This window comes from Elaeis guineensis, chromosome 3 (assembly GCF_000442705.2).
Source record: "Elaeis guineensis isolate ETL-2024a chromosome 3, EG11, whole genome shotgun sequence".
In the NCBI taxonomy this organism is placed as follows: domain Eukaryota; kingdom Viridiplantae; phylum Streptophyta; class Magnoliopsida; order Arecales; family Arecaceae; genus Elaeis; species Elaeis guineensis.
The window spans coordinates 126119359-126141739 of NC_025995.2; the positions used below are offsets into that span (position 1 = coordinate 126119359).

Below are 22381 nucleotides of genomic sequence, written 5' to 3' on the forward strand. Positions count from 1 at the left end.
AAGAGGATGCTACTTTTCTTCTTGCTAATTCTGCAGGGAACATCCACTACAAAAAATATTAAATTATCGATTTTTTTTTGCCGACGTTTTTGGAAAGCATCGCAGGTTGCGCTGACCTGCCGACGCTTTTAAAAAGCGTCGTTTTTTAACGACGCTTAAAAACGTCGTAACATTTGAGCACGGTCAACGCCGACGCATTTAGCAAAAGCGTCGTTAAATAAAAAAAATACCGATGCTTTTTAACGACGCTAAAAAACGTCGGTAGATTGTTTAATACCCCCTCCTCCCGTGCCCTAATCTATCTACCGCCGCCCCTTTAATTTCCACCCATTCCTCCGCCGACCCCGGCCCATCTCCGCCGCCGGCACCGCACCCGCCGTCCACGCGCACCGCCGTCCACACCTCACCTCCGTCCGCCGCTCCCCTCTGCTGCTGCGTCCGTCGACGCCGCGCCCGCGCGGTCCAAGCCATAGCCGTCCGCCCTCCTGGAAGCAGCCACCCGACCGGCCCTCCTCCTCCTCCTTCCCTGTTCGGCTGCTCCAAGCTTCCCATCATCCCACTTCGCCATTCGGCCACCCCAAGCCTCCCATCCGACTCCTGAAGAATCTAAAAACTAGAGGAAAATCGAAGGGAAACAAAGCCTGCTCGGCCGCTCCACAGAAATTTTGAAAGGTAAAATGTTTTCCCCATTTCACTTGTTTTTCTTTTCATTCATTCTTCTTTTCAGAGATCTGATGGGAAGGAGAACACCTGAGAGAGGGAGAGGGGAGTTCTTAGGTTTCGGTTGGGGTTTGTGTGAGGGGTTTCTTAGGTTTCGTTGAGGGGAAGGCGAACACCTAAGAGAGAGTGGAGCGGAGGGGTTTCTTTGTTTCCGGTTGGTGGGAGTTGTGGTGGTTTGAGTTGGTCCCTTGAGAGTTTAATCATCGTAGAAGAGATCTTAGGGGAAGGAGAAAACCTGAGAGATGGCATTTGGTTCTGTTTATGGTTGGTGTTTTTATTTATTTATTTATTTTTTGGGGTATGTCCATGCTTAACATGATGTTGCATTTTGTACATTTGGATGGTGTTCTGTTCACATGAATCTGAATATGATACCAAATCCATGGTGTTGCATTTTTGCTTGCACACTTTCTTTCCTCTGCATATGTGCACTAGGCCATGCAAGAGAGAATGGACGAGCAATTGATGCATTCTGTGTGAGTAGCTCAGCACAATAGCTTAATTATATAATAGCGGTTTTTGTTGGATTTTTGGGATGCAAGCTTGAAATTGTTAGCAGCTTTGATTGTCGTAGAGCTGGTAGATTTAGCATGGATCACCCTGGAGCCTGTAAGCTACAGGGATAGAGACCTAATGTTATCGTCGACTTGTATGCGCATGAGCTTGCTTACTTCAACTGCCCCTATTGGACTGATGATTTGGGTTGAATTCATGGAATGCTTCTGATCTTTCCATATTCTCGATTCTTGGGTTATTATATACTTGCTGGAGATCAGCTGGTGTAGAGGGTTTGGAACATGAACTTTCTAGGTTTGGAAATGTAAATGGCTGATTTTGATTTCGATATTATACGTATTTGGAGGAATTATTAGAATGATCAGGTCCGATGGACCAATCTAATTGTCACTCACCATAATATTACTTCTTGTGTGTATACTCTTTAAGATTAAAACAAGGATGACAATTCATCCTGTTATCCACCATACATTTGCCCCAGGCTTTGAATCGGTCCACTGGGGATATCCATCTAATAATTTCTACTGTTATGAATTATTTTTTCATTTTTTGGGGTGTCAGTTTTCCATCTTTTCTTGTGGGTTTTAAAAGTTCCCAACGTGGACTTTGTTGCAGCTGACTAGGTGTTGTCCATATGAAATGATTTCCAGCTTAGATTTAATCTCAAATGGTTTTCCCAAAGTCTTTCTCCAAGGCCTTTAACCTCAAGTAGAAAGGCCTTCTTTTTGGGCAAAAAGAAAACAACTTTCTTCATGCTTTATGGTGTCTCCTGTATGTTGACGGTATAAAATATTCGTTTCATATGTTTGATTGAATTCTAGATACATCATCATTCTCTATCAAATTCAATATTATTTTGAGTTATTATTCTGACTTTTAGAAATAGTGTTATATGTAATTAACTGTATTTTATTTTTGATAAATTAGCTGTATATGATGTCGTCATTATTTGTTATTTCTGATCATGTTGACGGTGGTAATGATCATTTTTGTGCAGCGATAAAATATTTATAATTTAGTGAAAATAGTAGATTGTTCAAAGGAGGAATCAGTTTTTGAAGATATGCCACCACCATCAGGACTTGAACTTCAACCTAGCTCTTACCAAAAATATAAAAATAAAAGAAATATTATACACAGGAGTGGTGCCAACCAGCAAAGCTAATATATTATAGCTCTTGATGATAGAATTAATCATATACATATAGAAAACTAGCACCAATTAAATATATGCTAATTAGATTTCGATTTTATTTGGCCAGATAGAGGATAAAATGACATGATTTGAAAAATTAATTATAAAAATTGGCTTAACTACATAAAACACTGAGTAGGTCACTATCTGGTTGGTGTAATAAGTTTTTCATGATCTAAAAAGAGGGGTGAAAAAGAACAGAAAATCAGCACATGATAGCACATAACTAGAATAATATTGAGATTTTTTAAAGATAATAAAATAAATAAAAAATCTAATATCGAATGATGGTTGGTTCATATGTACTTGTGGAGCGAACGTATAAGTCATGATCATCTTCATCCACACCTCTCCTAAATTATCAAATATGGTAAACATGTATAGCATAAAATAAATGATATAGAGCTAGATCAATTTACAACCACACCCTCTTAGTATCTCTCTATGAGGTTCACCCGAAAATATATAGTACAATTAATTAAGGTTGTGATACATGGTTGATGAATGGATAATTTCATAGTTTCATGAATCCTGATTGATTGCTTATCTGACATGTGGCGCTCGTTATGTGGCTGGACCCTGATATCGTGTGGCCTACGTTATCCTTATCTTCGTGACTGATGAAGACTAAGCATCTGGATTAAGCTGGGCCAAGTTTCTTTGTCCACTACTCTCCAAGTTAATATCAGGTATTAAATCAAGTTAATTATGAATTAATTTTAAAAAAAATTGCATTGCATAGAAACATAGACCCGTCTTTTGATTAATGTACATATTCTATTGTATCCGTACATTTATTTATTTTTGTACGGATAAAAGAATTATGTACATTGATCAATTGATTGTCCAGTATGGACAGTTTGAAAATGTGAGTAATTCTATAGGTCATTACCATAATCAAATGGTATGCTGAGGGTTCGAAAAAAATTTCGGATGGTATTTTTCTTTTGTTCTTCCTATACGGAAGAACTAAGGAAAATACTGCCGAAATTTTTTTTGGCTCTTGTTGCATATCATTTGATTTCTGTAATTGACCTATAGAAATGCATTTTCTGAATGGGATAGGACCTTCTTTACCTATTAGTTGATGATAGCAAGCATTTACTATGTAAACTTTATCTAGTTGTTATTTTTTTGGATTTTATGAAATGACTGATATTTTTTACTCATTGCATTAATATAGATTGTATAATTTATTTTATTTTTAGATAAATTGCAAGTTCGGTCATTTTTATCCTACAATGGACAAAAGTTGGATAAATAAACCAAGAAATAGTAAAGAATATTTAGATGGAGTTCATGACTTCATTAAATTTGGTATGGAGAAAAGTAGTTTGAATGGAAAGATTTTATGTCCATGTCGAAAATTATAAATAGTTCTTCTTTAGATCCACAAAATGTTGAAGAAATTTGGTATGGAATGGTTTTTTAAGAGGTTATATCGACTGGATTTTTCATGGAGAATCTATGTTGCCATCATCATGTAACCAACCCCTGACTCATTTTGGATCCACTAGCCTACAAGACAATTCTGCAAGAGATGATGATATAAGGGGTTTGATCACAGATGCTTTTGGATTTGATGTTCAAAATTTAGAAAAATCCAGTATATACAAGAAACAGTTGGGATGTTTGATGGATGTACGCATACGGAACGTATGCATGTTGAGGAGCCCATACATACATCTAATGATGAGACAGCTCGTTATCACACCTTAATGAAAGATGCAGACGAAGAATTATATCCGGTTGTACGAAATTTTTAAGATTTCTTTTCTTGTACATTTATTTCATATAAAATATTTGAATGGATGGTCTGGAAAGAGTTTTACCATGCTGCTCAAGTTATTAAAGGATGCATTTCCAGAAAGCACTCGTTTACCACCATCGTATTATGAAGCCAAGAAAGTAGTAAAGAAATTGGATCTTGGATACGAAAAGATTCATAGTTGTCCGAAAGATTGTATGTTATATCGGGGTGAAAAGCTAATCAAGAGTCATGCAATGTATGTGGATCTTCAAGATGGATAACACAAAAAGAAGATCGAGACGATGTACTGAATGAATTGGATGCAACGCGGAGTAAAAAGAAACCGGCCAAGGTATTGCATTACTTTCCTCTTATACCTAGATTGAAAAGGATTTATGCATCATCAAAAATAGCTTCATCAATGAGATGGCATCATGAAGGACGTACAAAGGATGGAATGTTGAGACATCCAGCAGATAGTCTTCAATGGAAAGCATTTGATGATAGGCATCCTGATTTTGCCTCTGATGTTCGCAGTGTTAGGTTTGGCTTAGCTTCTGATGGCTTCAATCCATTTCGGACCCTGAGTTCTACCTACAGCACTTGGCCAGTCGTTTTGATACCTTACAATTTGCCACCGTGGATGTGCATGAAACAATCATCACTTATCTTGTCAATGGTTATTCCAGGAGATAAGGGTCCAGCAATGATATTGATATTTTTCTACAGCCTTTAATAGAGGAATTGAAACAGTTGTGGAGGGTGTTGATGCATTTGATGCTTCCAACGGCCAAACATTTAAACTACGGGCAGCTTTGTTATGGACTATTAATAGTTTTTCCAGCATATGTCAATTTATCTGGCTAGAGTACAAAGGGACGGGTCGCATGTCCTTGTTGTGGAGATTCAACACATTCAATTTGGTTAAAACATGGAGGTAAATTTTGTTACATGGGACATCGTCGATGGTTGGAAGCAAATCATCCGTTTCGATTTCAGAAAGATTTGTTTGATGGTACTATAGAATTGGGATGTGCCCCTATTCCACCTTCTGAAACTGATGTTCATAGACAAATGGATGGCATCAATTACAGCTATGGTAAGCACTCAAAGTCCTCTAAAAAAAGAGGAAGGGATGATGTTGAAAGCTCAGTGCACGAAGGGTTACCAGAGGAAGTCAGTATCAGTACTATAGATGCAGAGGTGTTTCAAGATCCAGACAATTATTTTGAGGATGAAAATGAGGAAGACACATAGATAGCATCTACACAACAGCCAAGTAAACATTTATGAAAAAAATGAAGTATCTTTTTTGACTTACCTTATTGGAAACATAATCTTATTCGACAATCTTGATGTCATGCATATAGAGAAGAATGTTTACGATAATTTACTTGGAACATTTTTAAACCTTGATGGAAAGAGCAAAGATAACATGAAGGCACGTCTTGATTTAAAAGAAATGGTATCCGACAGAACTTCATCCTAAAATGCTTGCTAATGATAGAATTTATGTGCCTCCTGCATGTTACACAATGTCTACTCGAGAAAAGGATAATTTTTTGGGAGTTTTGAAAAGTATCAAAGTACCCGATGGATATGCATCAAATATTTCACGATGTGTGCATCTAAAGGATCGAAAACTTTCAAATCTTAAAAGTCATGATGGTCACATATTGATGCAAGATATTTTTTCAATAGCTTTAAGATCGTCATTGCCGAAAAAGTTGTTACAATTGTATTTCGATTATCGTCATTCTTTAAGGCATTATGTTCCAAAGTTATTGATCCTCGAAACTTGATCAGTTAGAATCCGATATTGCAATTACACTTTGCCAGATGGAAAAATTTTTCTCTGGATTTTTCACTATTATGGTACATCTGCTCATTCACCTAGCTTCAGAAGTTAAAGTTGGTGGACCGGTACATTATAGATGGATGTATCCTATTGAGAGGTATTATTGCAAACCTTAAATCTTTTGATAATTTTATTAGAAACAACAGCATACTGATATTTTAATAAATATTTAATTCTTGAAGGATCTTGTGCGTCTTAAAGATTATGTGCGAATAAGAGCCTATCCCGAAGGCTCGATTGCTGAAGCATATATTGCGATGAATGTTTGATATTTTGTTCAAGATATCTTCAAGGTGTAGAGACTATTTTTAGTCGACCTCAACGGCATAATGACTTTGTGGAGAATGCAGAACTGTATAAGTTCTTAACTGCTGGAAAATTCTTGGAAGAGCTGAAAGTATTGTACTTGATCAAAAATCCTTAGCACAAGTACATCGTTATGTGTTACTTCATAGTGACATAATATCTGACCATCGCAGTTAGTATATTTAAGAATGACATCAAAATTTAAATTTTATATTAGATATAATATTCTAAATGATATATTTATATTTTATGCAGTGAATTTTTAATTTATCAGAGACGAGCCAATCATAACATTCTCCTAATGCAAGATTGAACAGCGATGGTTGGTCGAGTTATTCCTTATGTGGCTTTCGAATCAGGTGTGATTTATATTTAATTATGGGATATATTAATTTTTGATACATATTTAATATCAGATAACTCAACAGACTTCGTCATATCATTTTTTTTAGGTATCAAAGATGATGGAGACAAATAATTCAGATGAACTAATAGCTCTTGCTCGAGGACCTAACAAGATTGTGAATAGACATAACGGTTTCATAATTAATGGCTTTAAATTTCATACTAGAGAATGGGAGAAATTTAGAAAAAACAGAATACGGTGTTATGGCGGAAGCGGATGGAAAATCCTATTATGGTGCACTTAAAGATATCTATGAGTTGGATTATTATGAAAAATTTAAAGTAGTACTGTTTAGATGTGATTGGATAGACATAAACTCACCAAGGGGTTTGAAACAAGATGCAAATGGATTTACACTTGTAAATTTTTCAAGGTTGATACACACTGGTGTGTTATTGAAGGATGACCCATTCATTTTTTCATCTCAAGCTCGTCAAGTATTTTATGTACAAGACACAAAAGATAAAGATTGGTTTACTGTCATCAAAACAAAACCTAGAGACTTATATGATATGGAAACCAAGTGGAGGATGATGACGATGACACTTATACACAATGTATGCCCTACAATTTTGTGCCAGCTGATGATTTAAATGCTACGACGACGTTGGTTAGAACAGAATTTGAAGAAACACTACTGCTTGATTGTTACTGGTAATAATTATTTATGATGTATATATTTTGCATTAATTATTGTATTATTTTACTCCATATATTAACTGATTCTACCTTTTATTTATATAAATGCTAGGTGACATCATGCGTCGCAGGGGACGATATGCTGGTGTGCAGTTCCAGTTTTCACAGACAGAGCCAGTACGTCTTCTTCAGCACAGCAGCCTGAGCCAGTTCAGCTGCACAGCATTCTGAGCCCTGTCCTTCATCATCAGCACAGCACGATCCTCCTGTTCATCAGCCAGATGATGAGATACACGTGCAGGTATATATTATCTTTCATGTAATTTTTTTTATTTATTTTATGTATATTTATGATATAGTTACTTTTATGTATTTTTTGCAGACGGATCCGGGAGATTACGCCCCAGACGCGGATCCACAGTAGTACGAGATGTGTGGCAGATGCGTGAGGGCGAGAGGATTGTTGTGGAGTGCAATTAGCTAGGTCGCCAATTAAGAAAGCTGCCTGCTTATTGACTTATTTTTGGGGACTGTTGCTCGGATGCCTCAGCTATGTCCATTGGGCTATGCAAAATGGAATGACATGCTTCCAACGTACAAAGTTGAGCTCCTCCGAGTTATAGAGGTAATGAATTGATGTTCATACTGTATATTAATTGTTAATCATTTATATAATTTATTTTATTTAACTTTTTTTTTTATAGAGCAAGTTTGTTCTCCTCCATCCACTCATGATTTTGTAATGAAGTCTCTCAACCGCAAATGGAAAGAATATAGAGTACAATTGAAGAAGGACTATATGAGACAGAGTATGACAGAGGAGGAGGTTGTTAGGAATTATCCTCCTGATGTACCCCCTCATCAGTGGATGGAGTTGGTTCATTATTGGTTCTCCGAGAGGACACAGGTATATTATCTGCTTATTATTTTTTTTCTAAATATTTTATAAAAATATTATTTTTATTATATATTATATATATAACAAGTTCTTTACTTTATTTTACAGACTTATTCTGCTATTGGTAGAGCTGCACGAGCAGCTCAGTCTGTTCCTCATACATCGGGGTCGAAGAGTTATGCACGACTCCGACAGGAGTTTGTATTTCCTTAAACTTTCATAATTAACTTTTAATTTTTATGTTGAAATATTTATATAACTAATATCATTATTTATCGTGGACCATGTCTGTATCATGATACTCATATATTTTTTTAAATTATTATAACTGTTTGCTTAAAATTGAAATTATTTGTGTAGGTGGATGAGCATGGAGGAATCGGACAAGTGGAGTTTTATCGGATGACTCATACTCATCAGGATGGTACTTTTGTTTGAGATGAGTCGAGAGATTTATATGTATGGTATTATTAATATTCTATTTTTTGCAATGATTTAAATTTAATTTTGTTAGCTATTAATGTATAACTCTTTTTTCAAAAAAAATACAGGAGAGGGCTACATCTCTCATTGCGGAGCGTGACGACGAGTCCGCAGCATCTACGCAGCAGAGCCGTATCGAGGCCGAGGTGTTCACAGAGTTGATGGGACAGAGCGCTACGACCGAGTGAGGGGTTATGGAGTAGGAGTCACCCCCACTCAGTTATCTGAGGTTAGTAGATATACGCAGCATGCTGCATCAGATGCTCAGGATTCACGCATTCGCAGACTCGAGGCGGAGATACAGGAGATTAGACAGAGTCGTGCCGCTGAGATGGAGGAGATGCGACAGAGCCGTGCCGAGATGCAGGCCATGAGGGGACAGATTGATCACCTTACATCTTTATTAGAGATGTATGGTCCATCTCAGGTAAACATATATTATTAAATATATATTTTTGTATTAATTTAATGATTTATATATTTTTATTTATAGATATGCAAATCATGCTTTTGATATGTTTCTTGTAGGCTCCTAGCACATTAGCACCCGTCGAGACAGCGGCACGTCACGTGGAGACAACGACGACCATCCGCCTGCGGATTGACATTATTTTATTTTTATTATATTCTTATATTTATTTATATTACTCTTGATTGTAATGACGATTAGTATTTATTTTTATTTATATAAAATAATATCTTTTGGTTTGGTTAAATTTGCTATTTAAGTTTGCTTTTGGTGTGAATGGTGGTGATTGTACAGGTGTGAATGTGGTGATTGTACAGGTTTATGTTAGAATAATTGATATAATTTGTGCAGGAATGTATGTATTCTTTTTTTTTGTATATAAAATCTGTATTTTTTTTTCTCTTAAAATTTTAACGACGCTTATAAGCATCGTTAAAATAATTTTAACGACGCTTATAAGCGTCGTTAAAGACAAAAAAGCCGACGCTTCGAAAAGCATCTTGGTAGAGTGGAGGACGCGGAGTCATTAACGACGCTAAAAAGCACCGTTAAAATTGAATTTTGCGACGCTTTAAAGCGTTGTTAGAAATATGTTTAACGACGCTTATAAGCATCGTTAAAACAAGTTTAACGAGCTTATAAGCGCCGTTATAATTTAATTTTACGACGTTTTAAAGCGTCGTTAAAAAATAATGACGCTTTTAAAAAGCGTCGGCGCTTTTCATCTCCACTCTTACATAGCGACGTTTTGGCGACGCTTTTTGAAGCGTCGTAAAGCTTAATGACGACGCTTATTAGCATCGTAAAATAACCTTAATAGCATCGTTAATGACCATTTTCACTGTAGTAATCTAATTTATCTTTATATATACAAAAATATTTTGTTTCATGGATGATTAACTTTTTTTTTTTTTTTTTTTTTTGATAGAAAAAGATTAACCTTTTGACCAATGTATCAGATTTACCCCATGACTAGTTTGCGTGCATCTAGGAGTTAAAACATATCTGATATCATAAAAATGACATAGAATAATTAAACCCTCCTCGCATGACCCCCTTTTTTTTTCTCCACTCTACTTGTTCTTTCAAATGCATCACATGGCATTAAAAATAAAGCTTTACATTGTCCTGAAGGTCAACAAACGAGTGTGATGGTCTGAATTGGCCACCTGACATCAGCATAACCCAAACGGGTTCATCTCTTGAAATCTGATCCGTTTGGCTGACATGACCGGTCGTGTTAGATTTCATTGAAGAACGATCCAGTTAGACCAAAAGACGAGTCCCCAAGGTTTTGATATAAATCCCTTACCAAAAAACCAGTAAATTAACTTTAGTGGATGGTGCTCCCCAGTTCCGGTCATTGCTAATCTAATCAAGCCGATCAATAGAAGCTCGTCACATGGCCTTCATTAAAGGCACCATAAAGACCGTAAAGCTCCGCCAGTGGATGGTGGATATAGCTCGACCAATGCACTCATGTCCTACGCAATTAATCTCTAAGACGTGTATAACATGCGAGCGGTTATTGCTCATCAAGCAATAAAAAACTACTTCCATCTTTCTTGGTAATTATCATGGACACTTTCATGTTTCTTGATAACCATCATCAATCCTCATTCTATACAAGCTAAAAATCATATGGGGCAGGCACTATAAAAAGTCATATGAGACGGATTTACAATATGCCATGTGTCCTTTTATATTAATCTTAAAGTATGAGTCTAAAAGTCAAAATTTTTTTCTACTAATAGAGTTATTAATTTAATGATTAAAATATTCTTTTTTTTTCTCGTTTTCAGCATACAATAATGCATACTATATGACCATATGATATACACTAAATATATAATTAGGTGATACATACTGTAAGATTTTTTGATATATACTCAGTCATGATTTAATATACATCAAAAGCTAAATTGATACATAGTTATCGAATTTAGTTTTATCAATACAGAGTACACAACTAATTGATACACATCTAACAAAATATTCATCCAACATTCCAATACATATCTTTAGATAAAGTAATACACAATTTTCAAAATATAGCATTGATAAATATACAGCATATCAGTAAATGATATACACTAGATGGCTTATTGATACATATTGAAAATTTTTTGATACACATATAGTAATGATCTAAAATATATTTATAGATAAATTAATACATAATTTATCAAATTTAATATTCACTAAAAGGGGTGGATCCAATGTATTGGCATTGGGGGCCCATGGTCCCAGACGGCCCAAGCCTTAAGCCTATATTTCCATTAAACTTTTTTTACTGCCCCAGCACCTAGCGTGAAAACCCCTGTATGTTTTTCTCCTGTTTTCTGCACTCCTCGACTCCATGGCACCTTTCTCTGCGACTTCGTCTCTGCAATTCCTCCGGGCCTCCGCCCTCCGACGCCCACTGCTCGTTGATCTGTCGGCCCCAGCCCCATGTAGCAGCCCCCGATGGTGTTGCAGTGAAAGTCCATTGGTTCTTCTCCGTGACTTGCCGACTCCGTGACTCTGCCCGTCCACTAGCTCCCTTCTCCGTGACTCCACGACTCCTCCGGGCCTCCGAGCCCACTGCTTTGTGATCCGCCGGCCCAGCCCCAGTGCCCCATGTTAGGCGTTCTTCTCCATGAGACCATGACTTCGTCTGTCCGCCCGCGCCCGGTGCTTATTGCTCGCCTCCACGACTCTGCCGCCGGTGGCCCCAAGCCTGAGCCCACTTCTCCGCGACTGCGCTAGTGCCCATTGGCCACTGCTTCGCGTCCGTGACTCCTCCGTCGCCCACTGCTCTATGGCTCTGCCGGCCACAGCCCCGTCCTGAAAGTCTAAAACCCTCCTCCTTCTAACCTTCTTCTCCACGACTCCGCCCGATGTCGGGCACCCACTGCTCCACGATTCGCATATTGTCTTCTTCTCTTCTCCAGCCGTCCCATATAATGTCTTTGTCAAATAGTAAGCTTTTATTGATTTAATTGTATTTGCCTTAAACTAATTAATGATCATGTATAGAAAAGCTTATTAGTGATTAAAGAATTTATCATTTTATGATTTTTTTCAATAAAATTATGGAGAATTTTTTGAAAAAAAACTCCCTCCGACACCAGAAGGAGAAAGTGAAAGTGAAAGCGGCAGCCCAAGCAAATAGTGATGCATCAACTAACACTCCTTTAATGCCAAAACTAGTTGATTTGAACACCCTTCCTTCTTATCCTGGTGAAAAAAATAAAATTTTGGATTATCACCCCAATCAAAGAGATGAAATAAGATGATTTTATTGGCTCAAAGGTCCTTGCCAACCTAAGAGCCATGAATTTTCTTTTAGATTAATTGGAACAAGATCACGCCATTTTAATCCAGACTGGTTTGATAAATATGGAAAGTGGTTAGAGTATAGCATAAAAGAGGATAGAGCATATTGTTTGTGTTGCTATTTGTTCAAAGACCAATTTGTGAATCAAGGTGGGAATGATACATTTGTGTCAAATGAGTTTAATTGTTGGAACAAAACAGAGAGACTAGGTGATCATGTTAGTGGAGTTAATAGTTTTCATAATCAAACACTTAAAAGATGCAAAAATTTGATGAGGAAAAAGTAGTCCATTCAAGTTGCTCTTCATAAGCATTTTAATCTTGCAAAAAATGAGTATCGAATTGTCTAAATGCCTCAGTTGATGTTTCTAGATTATTGTTATGGTTAGGATTACTTTTTCGTGGTCATGATGAGTCAGATGAATCTTGAATAAGAATTTTTTTTTGAAATGATAGAGTATACAGCTGGGCAAAATGAAGCTGTACGTAAAGTTGTGCTTCGAAATGCTCCAGAAATAATCAAATGAAAGCTCTAGAAATACAAAAAGACATTGTTCATTCTTTGCACAAGAAGTGGTAAATGCTATCATTAAAGAAATTAGGGATGATGTATTTGGATTACTAGTGGATGAATCTATTGATGTGTCCGACAAAGAACAAATGGCCGTGGTTTTTTGATTTGTCAATAAATTGGGATTAGTGAATGAGAGATTCATTGGTGTTGTTCATATGACTGAAACTTCTGCTTGATCTCTTAAATCTGTAATTGATTCTTTATTTTTGAGTATAGATTGAGCTTAATGAGCATTAGGGGTCAAGGCTATGATGGGGCTAACAACATGCAAGGCGAATTTAATGGCCAGAAAATTTTGATTTTGGATGAAAACAGCTCAGCTTATTATGTTCATTGTTCTGCACATCAACTTCAATGAGCTCTTGTGGCTGTTGTTAAAAAGCATCTTAATATTGCTGATTTTTTTAGTATGATCTCCACCATGTTAAATGTTGCTAGAGGCTCCTGTAAATGTAAAGACTTGCTTCGAAAGTTGTAATTGAACAAAGTTGAACAAGGGGAAGTGATGGTGTTATTCAAATTGGGAAAGGAATTAAATCATGAGATGAGCCTTAGGAGGGCAAGAGACACACGTTGGAGTTCTCATTTCAAGTCACTTATGAGTTTGGTTGAATTGTTCTCTCATATAATTGAAGTGCTTGAAGTTGTTAAGAACGAAGCTACAGATTCAAGGAAGAAAGCTCAAGCATGTGATTTTTTAAGATATTTGCGATCATTTGATTTTGCCTTTAATTTACAATTGATGTTACTATTTTGGGGATAACAAATTAGTTGCCTTGATTTTGTAAAGTAAAGATCTGGATATATTAAATGCTATTGCACTAGCGAGCGTTGCTAAGTGGAATTGCAGAATGTTAGAGATGATGGATGGGACACTCTCCTGGGTAAGATCTCTTCTTTTTGTGATGAGCACAATATTGAAATGTTGAGTATGGATGAAGAGTTTATTAATCCAGATAACCCATGGCATTGAACCAATATTAACAATTTGCATCACTACCGTATGGAATTTTTTTATACTATTTTGGATATGCAGCTCCAAGAGCTTAATGATTGCTTTAATAAGGTAAATTTTGAATTGCTTACTTGTGTAGCTTGCTTAAGTCAGAAAATTTATTTTGTCATTTTGATATACTAAAGTTGAAGAAGTTGACTGACTTTTACCCTAAAAACTTCTCTTTTTGTGAACGCATGTATCTTGATATTCAACTTGAAAGCTACATTGATGATATGCATACAGATGATAAATTTATAGACTTGAAGGAGATTGGGGAGCTTTCTAAAGTTCTAGTAGAGACAAAGAAAAATCTTTTTCATTCTTTGGTATATCGACTTTTGAAGTTAGCATTGATTTTGCCTATAGCAATTACAATTGTTGAAAGATGTTTTCTACAATGAACATTGTGAAGATAGATTTACGCAATTGAATGAGTGATCAATTTCTAAATGATTGTTTAGTTTTATAGAAAAAGATGTACTTACAATTATTACTAATGAGGATATAATGGTTCATTTTCAAAAAATAAAAACTCATAGAGGATAATTATAAAAAATGATGATGTAATTTATCTTTTGTTATATATTGGATCTATGAGAATCGTGTACTTTTATTATTATTATATATAATATGCCTCAGTGATAAAATTTTTTGGATTCGTCACTGTTCACTAATACATAGTATAAGGTCAATTGATACACATCTAGTAAAATAATCATTTGACGTCTCAATACACACTTCTATATAAAATGATACCCAAATTTCATAAACTTTTAGATGCAAAGATCTTAGAAAAGAAAAAAAATTAGAAAGAGAAAAAAGGCCTCGAGGTATATATTAGATCATTGTTGGGTGTGTATAAAAAAAGCTTACAGTATGTATCAACATGCTATTTAGTATATATCATTTGCTCGTATACTGTATAGTGATAAATACTATGTTTTGAAAACTATGTATCGTTTTAATCTATAGTGTGTATTAAAATATTGGATGAATATTTGCTAGATGTGTATCAACTAGCTATAAGGATGAAAGTGGTATGGATATTATCCATCCAAATTATTTTTATATCCGATCAATCCAGATATGGATAGAAATTTCATGATCCGACTAATATCCGTATTCATATCCACATTCGTCAAAAAAAAAGAAGATGGATATGAATAAATAACTATCCGATTCGTATCCGAATATTCGAATCTACATGTAATCCTATATAATTTTATACAGTATTTATTAATTTTTAAAAAATATATATAATTTATAAGCATATTATTAACTTAATTTATCAGATATTTAGTAATATATTTGATTCTGTAGTTATAAAATTTAATTATCTAAGTTATATCCATAATTATATTCATACTTTTAGTATCCAAATTGTATCCGTATCCATTTAAAATAAATATGAATATGAATTTTTTCATCCGAATAATATCCGTATTTGTATTCATCAAACAAAATAAATATGGATATAGATATACTAGTATTCCATCCGTATCTGATCTGGTTTCAGCTCTAACTAGTCATATACTGTGTACTAATGAATATTAAGTTCGATAAACCTGTATCAATCTAATTGTGTGTATTAGATTGTTGTTGAGTATGTATCAAAAAATTTATAGTATATATTATCTAGTTATATATTTAGTGTGTATCATATGGTCATATAGTATATATCACTATATCGAAAATAAGAAGAAATAAAATGTTTTAATCATGAGACTGATAATTTTATTAGTGAAAAAATTGTTTTTATATTCATATTTTAAAATTAGAATCAAGGGATATGTGATACATTGTGAAGTCCATCTATATGATCTTTTATAGTGTGCGCCCCATATGATTTTTGTTCCTATATCTGGGGGATTCACAGGTAATTTATATATACAGTTATGTTAACGTTTATGCTGACGACATATTCTTGCTTTTTCTGAAGTCTTTACTATTTTTCAAAATCTTTGCCAGACTTCGGCATTGGAAAGTTCCCCACTGGACAAAGTTTGATGATTTTTAGTGTTTCCTATTTTGTTTTTTGATAAGACTCCTGGCTCTGAGCAGACCCTTTTATCTGAGCACAACAATCCAAACAAAATCGACCACTTGCTGTTCACTAGCTCATCTAGATTGGATTCTGACGAGAGCAATGGATTTTGAACAATTTGACTGAATCTCATAATATCGTTCTAAAACTTCAATTTTGCTATGCTCTTATAAATAAGAAGTTAAATTTTTGAATTAAAATTATATCTAAATCAAAATTGACAAGAAAGGAAACCAATCCAAACCAAACAAAGAATTGGCTGATCATTCACTTCTGCCCTCAATCAATGGTGGATCGTAAGAGGGACCAAAGGGAAATCAAAGTTGGCAAGAAAGGAAACCAATCCAAACCAAACAAAGAATTGGCTGATCATTCATTTGTACCTCAATCAATGGCGGAGCATAAGAGGGACCAGAAAGGGGCCACTGCCCTCCAAAAAATTTTAAAATACTTATTATCTATATATTTATATATATAATGGTCTCTCTAATATTTTAATCTTACACACATTACGAATCCATCAATTTGAGAAAAAATTATATAATTAATTTATATATTATTTTTTATTAAAAATAATCAATTTTTTTAAAAAATAGTTATTTATTTATTCTTTAATTATTTATTTATTCGTCAATCTTTAACGTGGAAGAGATTATTGAGATTTTTATACAATCAAAATTATTTTGCAGATAATATAAGGTGATATTTTTTACTTATCTTTGTTTATACATAAAATTAAATATTTATTAATATTTTTATAATATTTTGATTATATATATTTTTATTTTATTATTTATTATAAAATATTTTTTAAAAAAATTATTAATGAATTATTATTTTATCCTTCCAACATTTGATATCAGGCTCCGCCACTGCCCTCAATGTATGTGTTTTTATAAGTGCCGTGCAGTCTTATAAGGAACCAAATATGTTATTGTAGCGGGTAGCTCCTCAATTACGGAGGAAGTTTAGATTGCCATGTGATACAAAAAGATTGGAGGAGCTAAGAAGTGAAGCTGGGATAGGGGTGGATCCAAAGTATTGGGATAGATCCTCGTCACTTTGCCAACTAATCTTCTTCCTCGCCTCCTCACCGACTAAATGTGCGACGACTATTTCTCTTCTTCAACTAAGCCTACATTATTGTGGGCTATGTCAACTCAGATTGATGGAACTTGACTAGTTGGTATTCAGTTGACTAAGTGATGTGCTACGGATCAAGCCGATTTAGATCGACAGGACTTAGTCGAGTCGACATTCAACCGACAAAATCTATAGAATCTAACCAAATCGATGATTGACTAACTTAGTCCGACATATAATCGAGAGCTGGCCAACGACTATCCAACATATAGTCAATATTTGACCGACTTGATTCTATATGGGATCACAACAAGTCGGCACATGACTGACAACTTACTTGGTGCCATACCAATAATCTAAATCTCGTATATTTGAAGATCAAACGATGGTTATTCGACACGAGCATTAATTACATGCGAACGTAGAGCGCAATAGTCACTCATGAGCAGTCCATTATTTGGCCTCAATGGTAGTTAATAAGGTAACCAACCACTAAATTTCATAACTCCCATATCCCGAGTATTCAGGGACGGAGATTACACAGTAATGACTTTCATAGCATTATATAAGGTGGTAAGTTATGGGGGATTAGGTAAGCAATATTTTTGTTAATTATAAGCTTTTGAACTATCATATTGATTTTCTGGCTATTCTTTTTCTCCAACTAACTTAAGCATCGAAGAATCTCTTATCGGACAACTTCCACAAGGAAACTTATTTTGCACGTTTCCTTCTGTTCAACATCCAAGGCGCAATAATTTTTGGCTTTCATTTGTCTAACTCACCGGGACAAGCTGCAACACAAGGTTTATCTATTTTTAATCTTTCAAAGGAATCAAATTATAATTATATTTATCTATTGATAAAAGTTCAAAATAGTTTTACTTGACAAAAGAAATTTTCAAAGTTATTCTCCGGCAACGTGAAATGTTATTCTATTAATCTATTAATTGACTTTATTTTAATATAAAAATATACAAGATTTTTTTGTGGGCATCATGACTTTTCAAAAGTAAATCCATTAACATTGGGAATAGATTATAGTTTTTCTAAAAATTTTTGATGATTCATGAATAAATATCACTCTGTAGTTATAAAATTGTGGCATCATATGTTTCAATAAAATAAAAGAAACACATATATGTGTCGGAAAAATCACTTAGTTGTCAATGATTACATAAAATGATTTAGGTAAGCATATCAACTGATGCTAAAAGGATATTAATATGTATTGTTAGAAAATAAACTACAATATTGTTTCCTTGACTTCTTTAAGACATCGAGTCTTATATAATTGCAAGATAATAATATGAGAATACTGAAAGAGACCTTGGCGCTTGTCCGTGAGGCACCGCGGTTTTGTGTATTTCTTTTTTAAAAAAAAAATCACCGCAGTTTTGCCGGCATCCACCGGCCGGCCCACGAGCCGATGGGCGGTGTGATCTGCGGTGGCCACGGTTTCTGGCCCCCCGTGACCGGAAAAAGGAGGGCGGCCCCACTCGGTCCCCCTCGACTTGCCGTGCGGGTTGAGAAGCAATACCTCATCCATTTGGCATGCACTGCGCGGGATTGCTGACGAGTGACGACCCGTACCCATCATGCATCTCAATTCATCGATCCCACCCCGAACGCCAATTTGACAAATCCACCCCGCGATCTTTTTTCCTTCTTCGCACAAAACCAACGCCGAACCCTTTTTCTCATCTTAACGCAAACCCTCTCCCCACCGAGCACCCGTCTCCTTTTATTTTGGAACCAGAATTGAGCTGAGGTAAACGTCCTATAGGATTTATCCCAGACAAATATACCCATTTCACCTCTGAAGTTGAATGTGTGATGCTTCCAAATAGACCCCGTAGAGTCCTACATATTTATGGAAAAAAAAAACTGATAATTTAAACCCCCGCCACAACAACAACCAAAAAAAAAAGAAAAAAAGAGGTAGTCCTGGGATGTCTGCTTGTTTAACCGCTGTAATATGGCAATTCTTAATAGAAAAGGGGAAAAAGTAGTGTTTTACCTTTCAAACCAATAAGCCATGGCAACAATTTTAAAGCAAATGCATATCAAAATTCAACCAGGATCCTCTACAGTATGAGCAAAATTATTTGAAGTCATAACTGTAAGTACAGTGCACGCCTATGGACCATTTTCTTTAATGGTTGTCGATTTTCTAATAGAAGTTATAGAGGTCTGGACAGTATTATATGGTGGGGCTCACGTGGAGATTCCATGCTCATAAGATTTATCTATTTTATCCTTTGAATAACCATACAGGAATGATATAAAGTTCTCCCGGATTTTTCTTTTCAAGAGTTTAATTGACTCGGATTTGCCTTAGATTTGTCAGTAGCTGGAATTTTTGATCCGTGCTCCATTGGATCAAGTCAAGTTGGATCAAGGCGGATTGTCTTTCCTGCTCTGCCACACAAGATAAAATATATTGTCAAGGTACTGGAAAGGAAGGAAGCGTTTTAAGTGTTAATCTAGGGAAGTTGAAAATCAGGAAAAAAGAAATATAAATTGAAGAGAAAAAAAGCTCAAGTCAAGGCACCGGAAATAGAACATTCTGAAAAGTCTCAGACGGCCATGCCGCCGCTCTCAGATTTTTTTTTTTTTTTTTTTTAAGGACAAAAGTTTTTTGGACCTCGTCAAGGGTCTAAAATTTGGAAAATTCTTTTTTTTTGTCAACCTATTCCATGATTCCTGGGCATCCAGAAGATGAAGGGTATAATGGTAAAGTGATCGTTAACAGGTTCTTTCGTGTGGGCAGCGCGGGATACAATCGAGATGTTGTGACGAAGGTGACGTGGCCACAAGCGGAGATCTTGATGGTTGAGAATAAAGTAAAGTGACGCCGTTAACTTTGATGTCTCGCAGACTTATCGAAAAATCTAAGATGTCTTTATGTTGTTACCGGAGATAGCCGGTTATCGTCCGCTATTCGATCTCAGCCATCGGAAGCTATCCCTGCTGCATTACCAGTACGGAATCTGTGGGAGGACCGCTGGTCCGCAGCGTATCCCACGCAACCGGGGTCTCAGTTTGGGGACTTGCGGCCCGAGTGCTGCGGATTCCGCCCATCTATTCCTGCCCCGACCTTTCCTCCTCTCCACCTTCGGAACCAAAAGCAATCAAAAACCGCCTAAGCCCCATTATATATATGTCCCCACTCTCCCAATTTCCCTTCACCCAAACCCACTCAAATCATCAAAAATAGAAACCGTTCCTAATCTCTCACTCAAATTTCCCACTTCTTCTTCTTCCTCTTCTCCGAATCAAATTAATTTTCTCCTCAATCTCTTTCTATCTCTATTGGATGATGGAGGATCTGATACCAGGCCTTCCGGAGAGATCGCTCGGGAGTGCCTTCTTCGCGTCCCGCACGACGCCTTTGGCACGGCCCGCTCCGTTTGCAAGCTCTGGAAGCAGGAGGTGGAGTCGTCCCCCTTTCACCACCTCCGCAAATCCGCCGGCCTCGCCCGCCCACTCGTCGTCGTCGCCCAGACCGAGCCCACGCCGAGCCCGCCCGCCACCAAGAACCATGCCACCCTCGCCCCGCTGTACCGCCTCGCCCTCTTCGACGCCTCCACCGCCGCCTGGGCCCCGCTCCCGCCCATCCCGGGCCTCCACCACGGCCTCCCTCTCTTCTGCCAGCTGGCCGCCGTCGGGACCGAGCTCGTGGTCACCGGCGGATGGGACCCGCGCACCTGGGCCGCCTCCGACGAGGTGTTCGTCTTCGACTTCGTGTCGGCGACGTGGCGCCGCGGGGCCCGCATGCCGGGGCCCCGGCGGTCTTTCTTCGCGTGCGCGGCGTCGGATGCGGATCGGGCGGTGTTCGTGGCGGGCGGGCACGACGAGAGCAAAAACGCGCTGCGGTCCGCGCTGGCGTACGACGTGGCGAGGGACCGGTGGGTGGCGCTCCCGGACATGGCGAGGGAGCGCGACGAGTGCAAGGGCGTCTTCCTGCGTGGCACCTTCCACGTCATCGGCGGCTACACCACGGAGGCCCAGGGCCGCTTCTCCCCCTCCGCGGAGGCCTTCGACGTCGCGGCGTGGAAGTGGGGCCCCGTGCAGGAGCGCATGCTGGAGAGCGCCGCGTGTCCCAGGACCTGCGTCGCGGGGGCCGATGGGAAGCTGTACATGTGCACGGGCGGACACGTGGTGGTGATGGAGGCGGATGCGTGGCGGAGGGTGGCGGAGCTGCCGGGAGATGTGAGGGTGGCGCTGCACATGGTGGCATGGAAGGGGAATCTGATGGTGCTGGGGTCGGGCATCCACGGTGGGGCCCAGATCGGGTACTTTCTGGAAGTCGGTGAAGGGAAGGGGCCCGCCGCGTGGAGGAAGGTTGAGGTGCCGGCGGCATATTCCGGTCATGTTCAGGGCGGGTGCTGCCTGGAAATTTAGACGGGCGGGTTCTTTTGTTTTGTTTTGTTCCTCTTTAATCATCCTTGTTCCGCGAGTTTCCTACCCTGTTGTATATAAAAATTTTGATATATAATATTATTCTGCATAATAAATTTAGACTTGTCCGGTGCGTTAACAACACGCACGCACGCGAAAGCGCACCCGGAAAAGCGTGCCTTGTGCTTGACCAGTTCATAGCAAACATATCTTCTCGCCTTGGAAACAAAGGGATCCAGATCGAGAGTCACCTCTTCCAATTCCACCCAGTGGTGAGTGGATGTCGCGGCCAGATTGAATGCCCGTGCCAAGGCATTTCCGCCATATCATGTCTCCGCTGGCCTCAAAATTCTTGTGTTTGAAAGGGAATATCAAGGTACTAACAAAAAAAAAAAGAAAAAAAAAAAAAAGGGAATATCAAGACTGGAGCTCTGGTGGTGACGGTGCATGAGTAGATGGTGATGATCTGGTGCTGATCGATCTGCGGAGCTGAAAAACGAAAACTGATTCGAAGAAAAATTTTGATCTTGCCAGATTGGCTTCGGTCAGTCTTTCTCATGTTTAAATGAACAACAAGAGAAGTGTCCAAATAAGACAACGGGAGAGAAAAAACAGCAGTGTAGAATAACAATCTCATCAGAGTTTGATATTTCACTTAGGTCGGCTGAGGAATAAGAATCTCACTAAATTTGGCTCCCCGCTAAGGTATATATTGGCCTAT

General features: G+C 37.5%; 2 protein-coding genes across 2 annotated transcripts; both read left to right on the forward strand.

Moving 5' to 3' along the window:
- Positions 1-962: 962 nt before the first annotated feature.
- Positions 963-13490, forward strand: LOC140856356 (uncharacterized). The gene is given in 7 exon segments (XM_073253465.1): positions 963-984; positions 12709-12776; positions 12870-12900; positions 12903-12993; positions 12995-13044; positions 13214-13336; positions 13339-13490. Coding segments are annotated over 7 exon segments (537 nt in total).
- A 6923-nt stretch (positions 13491-20413) lies between these two features.
- Positions 20414-21784, forward strand: LOC105040268 (F-box/kelch-repeat protein At1g80440). The gene is given in 2 exon segments (XM_010916725.4): positions 20414-20603; positions 20606-21784. Coding segments are annotated over 2 exon segments (1086 nt in total). The 5' UTR covers positions 20414-20575; the 3' UTR covers positions 21664-21784.
- Positions 21785-22381: the final 597 nt, after the last annotated feature.